Genomic DNA, 12,982 nt, shown 5'->3' on the forward strand with positions numbered 1-12,982 from the left:
ATACGTGTACCGTGAACTTCCAGATGTTCAAGCTGGATTTAGAAAAGGCAGAGAAACCAGAGATCAAATTGCCAACATCCACTGGATCATTGAAAAAGCAAGGGAGTTCCAGAAAAACATCTATTTCTGCTTTATTGACTATGCCAAAGCCTTTGCCTGTGTGGATCACAATAAACTGTGGAAAATGCTGAAGGAGATAGGAATACCAGACCACCTGACCTGCTTCTTGAAAAACCTGTATGCAGGTCAGGAAGCAACAGTTAGAACTGGACATGGAACAACAGACTGGTTCCAAATAGGAAAAGGAGTATGTCAAGGCTGTATATTGTCACCCTGCTTATTTAACTTATATGCAGAGTACATTATGAGAAACGCTGGGCTGGAGGAAGCAGAAGCTGGAATCAAGATTTCTGGGAGAAATATCAATAACCTCAATATGCTGATGACACCACCCTTATGGCAGAAAGTGAAGAAGAACCTAAGAACCTCTTGGTGAAAGTGAAAGTGGAGAGTGAAAAAGTTGGCTTAAACTTTTTGGCTTCAACATTCAGAAAACTAGGATCATGGCATCCTCCCATCACTTCATGGCAATAGATGGGGAAAGAGTGGAAACAATGTCAGACTTATTTTTTGGGGCTCCTAAATCACTGCAGATGGTGATTGCAGCCATGAAATTAAAAGACGCTTACTCCTTGGAAGGAAAGTTATGACCAACCTAGATAGCATATTCAAAAGCAGAGACATTACTTTGCCAACAAAGGTCCATCTAGTCAAGGCTATGATTTTTCCAGTGGTCATGTATGGATGCAAGAGTTGGACTATTAATAAAGCTGAGTGCAGAAGAATTGATGCTTTTGAACTGTGGTGTTGGAGAAGACTGTTGAGAGTCCCTTGGACTGCAAGGAGATCCAACCAGTCCATCCTAAAGGAGATCAGTCCTGGGTGTTCATTGGAAGGACAAATGTTGAAGCTGAAACTCCAATACTTTGGCCACCTGATGTGAAGAACTGACTCATTGGAAAAGACCCTGATGCTGAGAAAGATTGAGGGCTGGAGGAGAAGGGGACGACAGATGATGAGATGGCTGGATGGTATCACCAACTCAATTGACGTGGGTTTGGGTGGACTCCAGGAGTTGCTGATGGAGAGGGAGGCCTGGCATGCTGCGATTCATGGGGTCGCAAAGAGCTGGACACAACTGTGTGACTGAACTGAACTTAAAGCAGTTCTAAAACTCTGAACTGTAGTTGAAACAGGTTCTATTAATATTATTTGACGGAAGGGGACACTGAGGCCACAGCAAGTATCTGATTCATATGGTTAATTTAAAGTAAAACTGACACACAGAGCTTGGGTTCTGGGTTAGACAGCCCTGGGTTAAAATTTCAGCTTGACCACTTATACCTCTTACAAATTATTTTCTTTGTGCCCTGGTCTTCATTTATAAAAAGTAGTAAGATTATTGTGAGGACTAAGTGCAAGAGTATATGTAATCAGAACAAGCTATATAATTAGTGTGGCCTGATGCAAAATGAAAACATGAGACTCCTTGTTTAATGATTATTAAGAATTACAAGTTAGTGACAGCAGAGCATTAAACCAAGTGCAGGGCCCATCCAAGTGCAGGACTTGGTGCAGCTCTACAGATCACACATCCTGAAGCCAGGCCTGTGTGCAAGGTACCTGGTATATATAGCACAGACACACTATATGTAATATAAATGGCATGCTGCTGCTGCTGCTAAGTCGCTTCAGTCGTGTCTGACTCTGTGCGACCCCACAGACGGCAGCCCACTAGGCTCTTCTGTTCCTGGGATTCTCCAGGCAAGAATACTGTAGGCACTTAATATATGGCAACTGTTGTCCCTTCTTTTCCTATTTTCATTCAGACTTCTCTTCCCTGAATTAAAAAAAAAATGTAGATTCATTGTAATTGGTTGTGTCATTTATACCTATAGCATTCCAATAAGTGATTACTTTTAAAAAAGTTTTTATTTATTCATTTATTTATGGCTGTGCTGGGTCTACGTTGTTTTGTGTGGGCTTCCTCTAGTTGTGGCTAGCAGGGTCATTCTTCACTGCAGCGGCTTCTCTTGGGCAGCACCGGCTCTAGGTGTGTGGGCCTCAGGATTTGTGGCTCACAGGCTTAGTTGCTCTGCAGCATGAGCAATCTTCCCAGACCAGGGATCGAATCCATGTCCCCTGCATTGGCAGGTGGATGATTATTAAGAATTAGAATCTTAATGAAGAATTATAATTAAGCATTATCCACTGCTACACCAGGGATATCCCAAGTGATTATTTTGTAAAAGTAAAAATCTCCAACCTAGCATATCTATTGGTACTATTTTTATGATGTCTCCTTGCACTTAAAAATTATGAATGACTTAGGTTTTTTCTATACAGTACTTGATCAAATTTTACACTGTTGCTGTAATCACTTAAGAAAACTGTTTTACTGGTCTTTTTAATGCACCACTAGAAATGTATTATGAAGATACAGTATTTTGATTTATATGTCTAAAACCCATGTTAGAAATTGTCAGTTACTTCCTGGGTCTTTGCACTTCAATCACTGCTCTATAATTTTCATGTGAAACTATACAGAATCTTAAATGTTTTAAATATTCTCCTCCATTTTTTCTTGCTAAATACAGAAAACGTCTTGCTTTTAATGCATACGCACATATATTAGAGAGGTCTGAGTTTTCAAAAGAAAAATGACTTAGGAATGTAAAGAATACATAAAGTATTCTTATTATGAGAGTGAATTATATAATCTCCTCAGCCTCTTTTTGTTTGTTTTCTACCTGTATAGGGAGGTTGGTACTGATAATCATTAAGCAGCATCTAGTATTTTAATCCTTAAAATCTTATATTTCTATTTTTTTTGTTTCCAATTTCTTTAGTGCCAAACTTATTTTGCATGTGCCTGTGTGTGTGTAAAATTGAATCATTTGACTGTCCCCAAAACTTTTTGAGTGTTGTTGGTGGGTGGTAATGTTCTCATTTTATAAGGAGAAAAACAGAACCTCATGAAAAAGTTAAAGGCTTGGCCAGAATCACACACTTTAGTAAAAGGTACCGTTAAACTCAAACTCCAAATTCTGAGACCTATTCCTAGTATTCTAGCATTCTTTGAATGCTATAGCGCAAGAGTCCCCAGCCCCCGGGCCATGGATTGGTGCTGGCCCGTGGCCCACTGGGAACTGGGCTGCACAGCAGGAGGTGAGTGGCAGATGAACGAGTGAAGCTTCATCTGTATTTTCAACCACTCCCCGTTGCTCACGTTTCCACCTGAGCTCCGTCTTCTGTCAGATCAGCTTTGGCATTAGATTCTCACAGGAGTGTGAAGTCTACTGTGCTCAAATCATCCCCAAACCATCCCCCCACCCAGGTCTGTGGAAAAATTGTCTTCCATGAAACCAATCCCTGGTGCCAAAAAGATTGGGGACCCCTTGTAGAGCTGAATGAAGAAGTGGAGAGGTTAGAAAAAGGCAGATATGAAAAAAACAGTGTAGTAGTTGGTGATGTGCTGGAAAATGTTTAAGAGCTGGCTGAGAGAAGGTCAGGGCCCTGGTTTGTAGTGTTTGCTGATTTCCCTAGTGTAATTATCCTCACAATTTCAATTTATCAGTGTGATGTCACTGAAGGTGGAGTTGGGAAGAGATGCACATTGTAATGAGCCAGGATGACTATGTGTCAGCCTGCCACTGCTCCTGCTGCCAAGTCACTTCAGTCGTGTCCGACTCTGTGCGACCCCATGGACTGCAGCCTACCAGGCTTCTCCGTCCATGGGATTCTCCAGGCAAGAACACTGGAGTGGGTTGCTGGTAGTGGATAATTATTAGTCTGCATCATAAAAAATGTTTTGAGAAACTGTCTCTGGATTTGTAACTCAGGGAAAGGGGGGGGCATCGTTTGGGGACTAGTACTATTTGTTTAAAGTCTCCTTAGACTTCCTCATGTTCATTCCAAAGTTTTTATCTCAGCATTCCAAACCATTTCAGCCTGAAACCAAGGCAGAAAAAAACCTGGGAATTTAAAAAGTAATTACATTTAAGTACTTTCCTTAATGTAAACATTGAATGTTTAAGTTTTCACCTCCCAAATTGAAAGACATCTCATGTTTTTAGAGCTGCAAAACACTTTCAATGACTATAAATGCATTCTTTATGATGTTTTAAATTTAATAACTATGTGAATTAAAACAGTAATCCTCTCATTAAGTCAAGCTATACAATTTATGTATGTTTGGAGTAATAACGCTAAAAGGCCTTTAAATTTAGAATGTTCAGAATAACTGCATGCTAATACTAACCCTTGGAGAAGGAGATGGTAATCCACTCCAGTATTCTTGCCTGAAAAACCCCATGGACAAAGGAGCCCGGTGGTCCATGGGGTCGCAAAAGAGTCAGACAGGACTTAGCAATTAAACAACAAATAACAATACTAACCCTATCACTAAAAGTAGGTGAAACAGAAGGCATTGATCTCAGTGGATTTAAATGTGCTGACTGTGGGAGAAAGAACTTTTGTAATAACTTATTTTATTAATTATGCCTGCTAACAACAGGAATAATTAAATCAGAGAATTAGATTGAAGTTATAGTATTTGTAGTGAAGAGGATATGAACAATTTTTAACCTAAGATGCCTGTGGTAAAGCATAATTTAAAACTTTATTAACTTTTAAAAATCTCTAGAGAATTAGAAAACCTCAACTCATTACCTGATTAAAGATATCTGTCTGCTTTATTTTACCTTAAATCTAACACTTGGCCTAGATCAAGGCAAGATAGGAAGAAAATTATCATAAAAAACCCATGATTCTGAGAATGATTAATATATAATCTCAGGTTCAAGAAGGGTATTAGGAAACACAGGAGATTTCTAGAGCAGCTGGGATCCAAATAATAAATGACTGTTAATAGCATAAAGGAAAAAGCTGGAGAATGAAGATAATCTTATTTGATATGTTTAGAAAATGAGAAGGGTGATTTGTGAAGCTTTGAGTAAGCAATAATAAAGTGAAACCTTTACAAACCATATTAAGGGGTTAGTGAAGTCAGTAGGAGCTTTGCCTTATTATCTGCAGAATGAAATAAGGGAAATTAATTTTCTGAGAGTATTAAGATCTTGTTGTCTTTCTAAGCTTAATATGACTCAAAAGATGAGAGCCTATTCAATGTTCAAGGAAGAAAATAAGATTTTACAATGGAAAACCAAATCCTAATTTTAGGTAGGTCAGAAGAGCAGCTAATTTTTTTTTTTTTTTTTTTTACTACATGGTATTTATCAATAGCTTTTGGAGCATTTCGGGAATGTTTCCCTCATAACTGCTTTATCATTTTGATCATAGCAAAGATTTATCTCTGTGTTATTCAACAATTAGAAGACAAAATCTAAAAAAAAAATTCCCATAAATAGAAAGGAATATACAGTTTACTTTATACACTGTTAATTTCACCAAAGCCTTGGTTAATACACCTAATTCACTGAAGCACTTTGTAACATTCAAAAGCTGTGCTGAAAAGCTAAATCAGAGTTGAGAGTAGGTAGAAGAAGGTGCAGGATAAACCAGAAAAACTATCCCAATTCATCAATTTTTCTCTATGTGAAATGGGCATTTTAACCAACCATCAATTACTATATGTTGTAGATCTTAACCACTGAAAATGACAGTAAAATCGCTACAAAGAGGGCTTCAATCCATTCAACATGGTGACGCATGAACGTGTCTCAAGCTACATTAATGAGGAAAGGCAAACCACGGACTGCTGGGACTTACCCAAACATTTCCTAGAAATTCATCAGTTATAAGAAGTCCTCTCACCTGCTCTGGATATCCATCCATACTCCTTTGCCCTTTAGTTTGAATTAAGCACCGTCCGGGCTGAGGTCCCCGAGTGGCCTGTGAAGAGGGGATCTGAATGGGCAATGGCGACTGAAATTGCTGGATGGTCACTTTGTTTACGTTTCCCTCGTACGGCTGCTGCTCCCGACTACGATGCTGAAGGCTTTGGGAGCCCATCAAGGTCTGGATGTGGCTGCCTGCCTGTGGAGAAGATAATCTGTCAGAAGATTTGTGGTGTTGAAAGATGTCATTAAAGTAGGGGGGAAAAAAGATCACAGAGTCAGTAAAGTGGCATCATTTGGGCTTTCAGCCACGGCAGGAAAGGATAATGAAAAACCAGTAAGGGTCTGCCTTCTGTGGTCTGTGAAAATGTTAATATCAGAGCAAGGTCACATTAAATACATTCGTAGTCATCTGATGGCTTATCAAAGGTGATTTTAACCCCCATTATTAAGGGAACAAAGTTCAGTCTGAAAAATTTCAAGAAGAAAAAGTCACAACTTAAAAAATAAAGAGGTGAACCATCTGGCATTTCATTTTGAATAATGGCAGGGAGAGAAATGTAATATGTGAAACACTGGGGGAAATGATAGAAACTAATTCCTAATTCTGAAGCAAAAGAATTGAATTCCATATTTGTCTTTATGCCACACATATGTATAGGAAGCTTGTTTTGGTGAGTATAATCGATATTTATTAATTTTTTCTATTATTAGAACAAGAATACTTTTTTTGGAATCTTTAAATTCCATTAAAATTAATCACGTGGATTTCTTGTGTCTAGCCTGTAGAGGCACTAGTTGTGCAAGTGAAGTGAAAGTCGCTCAGTCCTGTCGACTCTTTGTGACCCCATGGACCAATAGTCCATGGAATTCTCCAGGCCAGAATACTGGAGTGGGTAGCTGTTCTCTTCTCCAGGGGATCTTCCCAACCCAGGGACTGAACCAAGGTCTCTCGCATTGCAGGCAGATTCTTTACCAGCTGAGCCATAGGGGAAGCCCAGTTATGCAAAGGTCTTTAAAATGAGCTCTGCATGCAGATCTTGACATGAGCTTTCAGAGATTCATCAGTACCCCATTTAAAGCAACAGCGATCATTTATCAATCCATGTGTGGTTGCTTCCCTGGTAGCTCAGCTGGTAAAGAATCCACCTGCAATTCAAGAGACCCCAGTTCGATTCCTGGGTTGGAAAGATCCACTGGAGAAGGGATAGGTTACCTACTCCAGTATTCTTGGGCTTCCCTGGTAGCTTAGCTGGTAAAGAATCTGCCTGAAAAATGCGGGAGTCCTGTTTCGATCCCTGGGTTGGGAAGATCCCCTGGAGATAGGAATGGCTACCCACTCCAGTATTCTGGCCTGGAGAATACCAAGGCCTGTATAGGCCTTGGGGTCGCAAAGAGTTGGGAGACTGAGCAACTTTAACAAGCGTAGTTGCTAGAGGAGAAAGGGCATGGGAAAGTTTGGTCTCCAATCTTTACATGAAACAATATCTAATCCAGTTTTTGTTCACTCCATTTTCTCACCTTCACTCTAGCATGGGTTTCTTGAGTCATTCTACTTGACATCTTTCCTTCCAAGAAGGCAGTTCTGTTTGTGAGTTGATAACCAGAACATGCCTTTTATTGATTGATTGATTGATTTGGCTGTACCAGGCATCTTGTGGGGACCTTAGTTCCCCAACCAGGAATCGAACCCATGCCCCCGGCAATGGAAGGGCAGAGTCCTAACCACTGGACCATCAGCAAAGTCCCCTACAACATGCCTTTTAAAATTAAGTATGGTTTAATGTGGAGGTCTAACTTGGGAAATGAATGCTCATCCTTAATACTTTTGAAACTATATTTTAATGTTGTGCTTGGTACTACACCATCATTATGAAAGGATCTGAGGGATTACTTTCTGAATTCATTATCTTTCTTATTGATGTTTTAAGGGTAGGCAATTTGGAATTTAAAAGTAAGAATTTAAAACTAAGAATTCATTAGTTATAAAAGTTTGTGAATTTTCCTGACTAATCAAGATTTTTGATTACTATGAAAAAGTCAGATTGGAGGAACAAGGAAAATTTATTTAACAAGTATTCAAGGAAAAGATGACTTCATTAAAGTTCTTAAAGAAGAGCTACATAAGGGATATAAGGAGATGACAGTGATCATTGGAAAATCATTTGGAGAGGGAAGGCATGCTGTTTGATTTCAAACAACAGGTATTTCAGCTAAGAAAATATTAAAAATTACTATTTGGCAATATGCAAGGCAAAGTAAAAAATCATTTGATTACATTTTAGGTATCCAACTGATTGTCTTATCATGTACAATTTTTTTTTTACATTCAAAAATAGTAAAGATATTTCAGTCACGAGAAATTGGAGAAAAAGATGCAAAAAGAAGTTTCAGGCACAATATCAAACACAGCACAATATCAAAACAGTTATCATACCAAGAATCACAAAACCATGACATCATAAGCACAACTAAGATAAACTCATAATAGGCAAATGTGTATTTCTCTAATATATCTAGTCCCTTCTCAGAAATCTCAATGAAAGATGTCACAACTTTCTCAGCCATTCTAGAAGACTGAACACACTTTTGGTCAAGTATTTCATTTTTGCAAATTCCATTCTCTCATACCTCCACGGAATTTCATGTTCTCTTGTTAGGTAGGAGAGGAAAACCATGATAAGCCCAGGATCATGTTTTGAGCTACTGTACTCTGAATGAACTCACTGGCCTGCTGAGTTACTTGGAGAAAATGGTTTCCTGGCCTTAGAGGAGCTGGGGGTATAGGCTGACTAAGACTGATTGGCTTGACTAGTAAACAATCAATTGACTTTATATCCGCTTCTTGTCTCCATTGATTTAGTATTTATGGGTCTTCAGTTAGTGCTTGAGCCAGTGGGAAAGAGGAAGACTGGCTGTTTAATTCAAAGTGACAGACAAGAAAAGAATTTTTATACCCCCCAAAATTTAGAGGGGATCCAGAACATAGCTCGAGTCCCATGAGCATAATTCACGTAAGATAATCAATAATGATTGCTTAGCCACAATTTCATTGATTAGAATATTCTGATAATGGTCTACTCAAGGGTAAAAAACTGTATGCTATAGTTTTAAAACATATTATATTATAGCCTTCTGATTGGAAAGTTTGAGCTTTAATTATGCTTTGATTTGAAGCCTTTGAGGGCAAGCACCATATCATACTTAACATCTTTAATAACTGGCACTGTAACTTCTAACAATGGCTATCATCCAAACACTAGGTGCCAGACAATGTGCTAAAACTTACATTATACATATTATCTCCTTTAACCCTTACAATAGTATTAAGGGATTAATTATTATTAGCTGTTATTATTTAATTTTACTGAGGAGGAAACTATGGCTTGGAGAGGTTAAGTAACTGTCCCAAGTAATTTGCACAACTGGGAAACTGGCTGGACCAGGATTTGAACCAAGGCTGTCTGACAATCAGAGTGCATGTTCTTAAATGCAAAATTATAGTGCAACAACATTTTCCCCCAAATTGTCTCTCTCCCTCCAATAGTTGAACTATGAAATGAAAAGGAACCACAAAAAGGAACTAAAGTATCAGGTTGTTGAGGAAGGGTATATCAAATTTCTTTAGCAGTCCTTTAATTTGCTAAAGACCCATTTCTACTTTTTGAATTAGGTCTATTATCTAATTTTAGACCCTATGTATGTGACTTAGAACTTTATACTTAAGCAAATAGGAGGATGCTCTGTGTATTTAGCAATCTTCTCATGATTGTAAAATAATAATGCTTATGTTCTCAGATGGCTTGGCAAAACATAAATTGGGCATGGAAGGAACATTCTGTAAAATGATTCTGCTCACATCAGCAGCAGTTCTTTCACCCTCTACTGGGGCTACAGGGTGCAATAAATGGGGATGGGTAATGACAGCTATAGAAAGCAAAGAATTAACACTAATTTTATGTGAAGTTAACCAAACATAAATGACACAAGACATCTAATGGAACAATTGTGGTGTGGAGGGACTATAAAGAGGAAGTTTTTCTGAATGGCACAGAGGCTTGAGAAAGTAATAAGGATGCTCATGAAAAAGTATAAAGGACTGATGAAAATGTAGAAAATGTCAAGAGACTGGATTTGTTCAAGTAGAGGGTTAGCTATGAGAACATTGACTCATACTGAAGGAGAATTTGAACATGAAGTTTTCTATAAAGGTTGAGTTGCACATTTTGAATGATAAAAAGAAATAGAGAAGATTTGACATTTGTTTTGAACTTTCAAGGGGAGGTTGAACAGAATAACATGTATTTGAGGAGAATAGTATGGAATATGATGTTTTCAAGTTGACCCAAAAACATACTGTCAAGGTTTACAGAGAAAAACTCCAAACATCCAAAGGAAATATTTATGTCAAAGCCACAGAAAAAAAATGTGATTTGATACCAAATGGCACTGTTCATATGCAATTTATCTCACAGCTCGTTATTCTGTGGAAATTTGAAGTGTTTGGGGGGTTTTGAATGATATAAAATAGAGGATATTTTTTCACTACATCAAGTTGTGGTTCACACTATTTTCTTAGAAAAGACTGACAAGTGTATTACTCAATTTGGCTATCTGTTTTACTACTCATCTTGGCTCTTGGACCACTTGTAATTGCTTCCAAAAATTAAACACAACCTCAAAGGATGAAAATTTATGCCACTGAGAATACTCAAATGGATACAATTCATTTTCTAAAATTAAGTTCAAAAGAGTTATAAAGATATTTGGGAGCAATGTCAGCAACACAGAAACATCTACAAGGAATAATTAAGTAACTGATTTAAAGGAAACAGCAGTACTCATTTAAATGAGTTGGTTTCAATAATTTTGTACAACAACAACAAAACAGTTCTATCAGTTACAATCTAAAACATATACTCTGCAGTACCTTTTTTTTTTTTTACACATAGGGTTAAGTGTTAGAAATCAGGACAGTAGGATTTTTGCTTCAAGTAGATGAAGTAGACATACGTTTCCTTATTCCCTCCATTAAGAACAATGAAAAACACTGGACATTATAAATAAACAAATATAGGAAAACTCTGGAACACAGACTGAAGAGGCAAAGGACCAAGTAACAACATGGTAGTAAATGTCTCAGGCTTTATTTTTTTTGTCATATATCCCGGACTAGAACTTGAAAAAGTGGACATCCCCAAAATGCCAACCAGTATAGATGAGGAAAGCCCCAACCAAAGCCTATTTTTTCTAGCCATAGGACAAAGGAAAAAGGGCAGCTTAGCAAGACAGAAAACTTTTAGATAACAATTGCTCTATTATAGCCAAACACCATGGAAAGGACTGTGGTCCCACCATGACAATGCCAGCAAAGACCAAGTGGGAAGAGGAGATATCTACCCTCATAAGGATTTAACAAGACACAACACTTCTGCTGGGGTGGTGTCAGAGAAGGCCGAGTGAGGTGTCAGTGCGTGCATCCCCACTGGCCAGTAGTGAGCCACTTGCCACCCAATGGTGTCAGTGGAGACCACACAAGGAGCATGGACTCACACCCCAACCCAGCAGCAATGAGGCACTTCTCTACCTTCACATTAGGGTGGTTAGAGAGGTCTCAGTGGACAGTCAGGATTTTCTCCATCACTTAAGTACAATGAGGCTACTCTCACTTAGGTATCAGTGGAGACCTTCTGGGAGATGGAACTTCAATCCTGTAACAAAAATGAGGAGACTTTGCCTCAGGTGTCACTGGATTCTAAATGAAAAAATTGGACTTGTACCCCAACTTGGCCAAAACGAGGCAACAGGAGTGGTGTCAGAAAAGACCAGCTGCAACAGATGATTTAAATATAATTCAGAGTTTGGTAACATAGTATGAAAATGTCTAGGTTTTAACCATACCAAGAACAAGGAAGATCTCAAACAATGAAAAAAAACAAAACAACACCAACAATAGATACTAACACTGAGATGACAGAAATTAGAACTAACTGAAAAGATTTTTATGACAACAATAAGAATGCTTCAGTGATTAATTACATACATGCTTGAAAGAAATAAAAGAACAGAAACCCACCAAAGAAATATAATGTCTTAGTTAAGAAACAGAAAATGTAAAGAAGAAACACATGGAAATTTTACAGTTAGAAAATATAATAACTGAAAAGCTCCGTGTATGGGCTTAACATTATAATGTAGAGAACAAAGAGAAAAAAAAAACAAAAAAAAACTGAAAGGATGATAGAAATTATCCAGTCTGTAACAAAGAGAAAACACACTAAGAAAAAAAAATGAACAGAGTCCCAGAGACTCAATCAAAGGTTCCAACAGTAATATTGTCAAAACAGATGAGAAAGAAGTCAGGCTGAAAAATTAAAAGAAATAATGGCAGAACAATTCTGAAATTTGACAAAAGGAAAGTCTTATAGATTTAAGAAGCAGATAGTCCTATAGATTTAAGAGAAATCCCATACAGGGTAAACACAAAGAAATCAATGCACATTCACATCATAATTAAGCTTCTGAAAACTAAAGAGAAAGAAAAATATCTCAAAAGCAGCTTGAGAAACATGACATTCTTACCCATAGAGGAAAAACAATTTGAATTACACTGGATATCTCATCAAAGACCATGAAGGACAGAAGAAAGTGCCACAATATTTTTCAAGTACTGAAGAAAAAGAACTGTCAACTCAACATCCTATACTCTTGAAAAATATTCTTCAGCAATCAAAGAAAAACTGAAATATTCTCAGATGAGGAAAATGAGAATTTGTCACCACTAGATTTATCCTAAAAATGGTTAAAGGAATTTTCTAAACAAAAAAATGATGAAAGAAGAAACCTGGAACATTAGGAAAGGAGAAAGAACATGACAAGCAAATATATGGGTAAATAAAATGAGCTTTCTTTCTCTTCTTGAATTTTCAAAATTATGTTTGATGATGAAGTAAAATTATGGTACTATCTGAAAGAGATGGGAATACCAGACCACCTGACCTGCCTCTTGAGAAATTTGTATGCAGGTCAGGAAGCAACAGTTAGAACTGGACATGGAATAACAGACTGGTTCCAAATAGGAAAAGGAGTACGTCAAGGCTGTATATTGTCACCATGCTTATTTA

At 37.7% G+C, this 12,982-nt stretch overlaps 1 protein-coding gene across 1 annotated transcript in view; it reads right to left on the reverse strand.

Moving 5' to 3' along the window:
• LRRC7 (leucine rich repeat containing 7) overlaps positions 1-12,982 on the reverse strand; it is a 386,330-nt gene that overhangs the window by 49,361 nt on the left and 323,987 nt on the right. The window contains exon 22 of the mRNA XM_010848760.1: positions 5,836-6,057. Coding sequence (XP_010847062.1) covers positions 5,836-6,057 — 222 coding nt within the window. The remainder of the gene's footprint in view (positions 1-5,835; positions 6,058-12,982) is intronic.

The sequence above is a fragment of the Bison bison genome, unplaced genomic scaffold (assembly GCF_000754665.1).
Source record: "Bison bison bison isolate TAMUID 2011002044 unplaced genomic scaffold, Bison_UMD1.0 scf7180017864271, whole genome shotgun sequence".
Taxonomy (NCBI): Eukaryota; Metazoa; Chordata; class Mammalia; order Artiodactyla; family Bovidae; genus Bison; species Bison bison.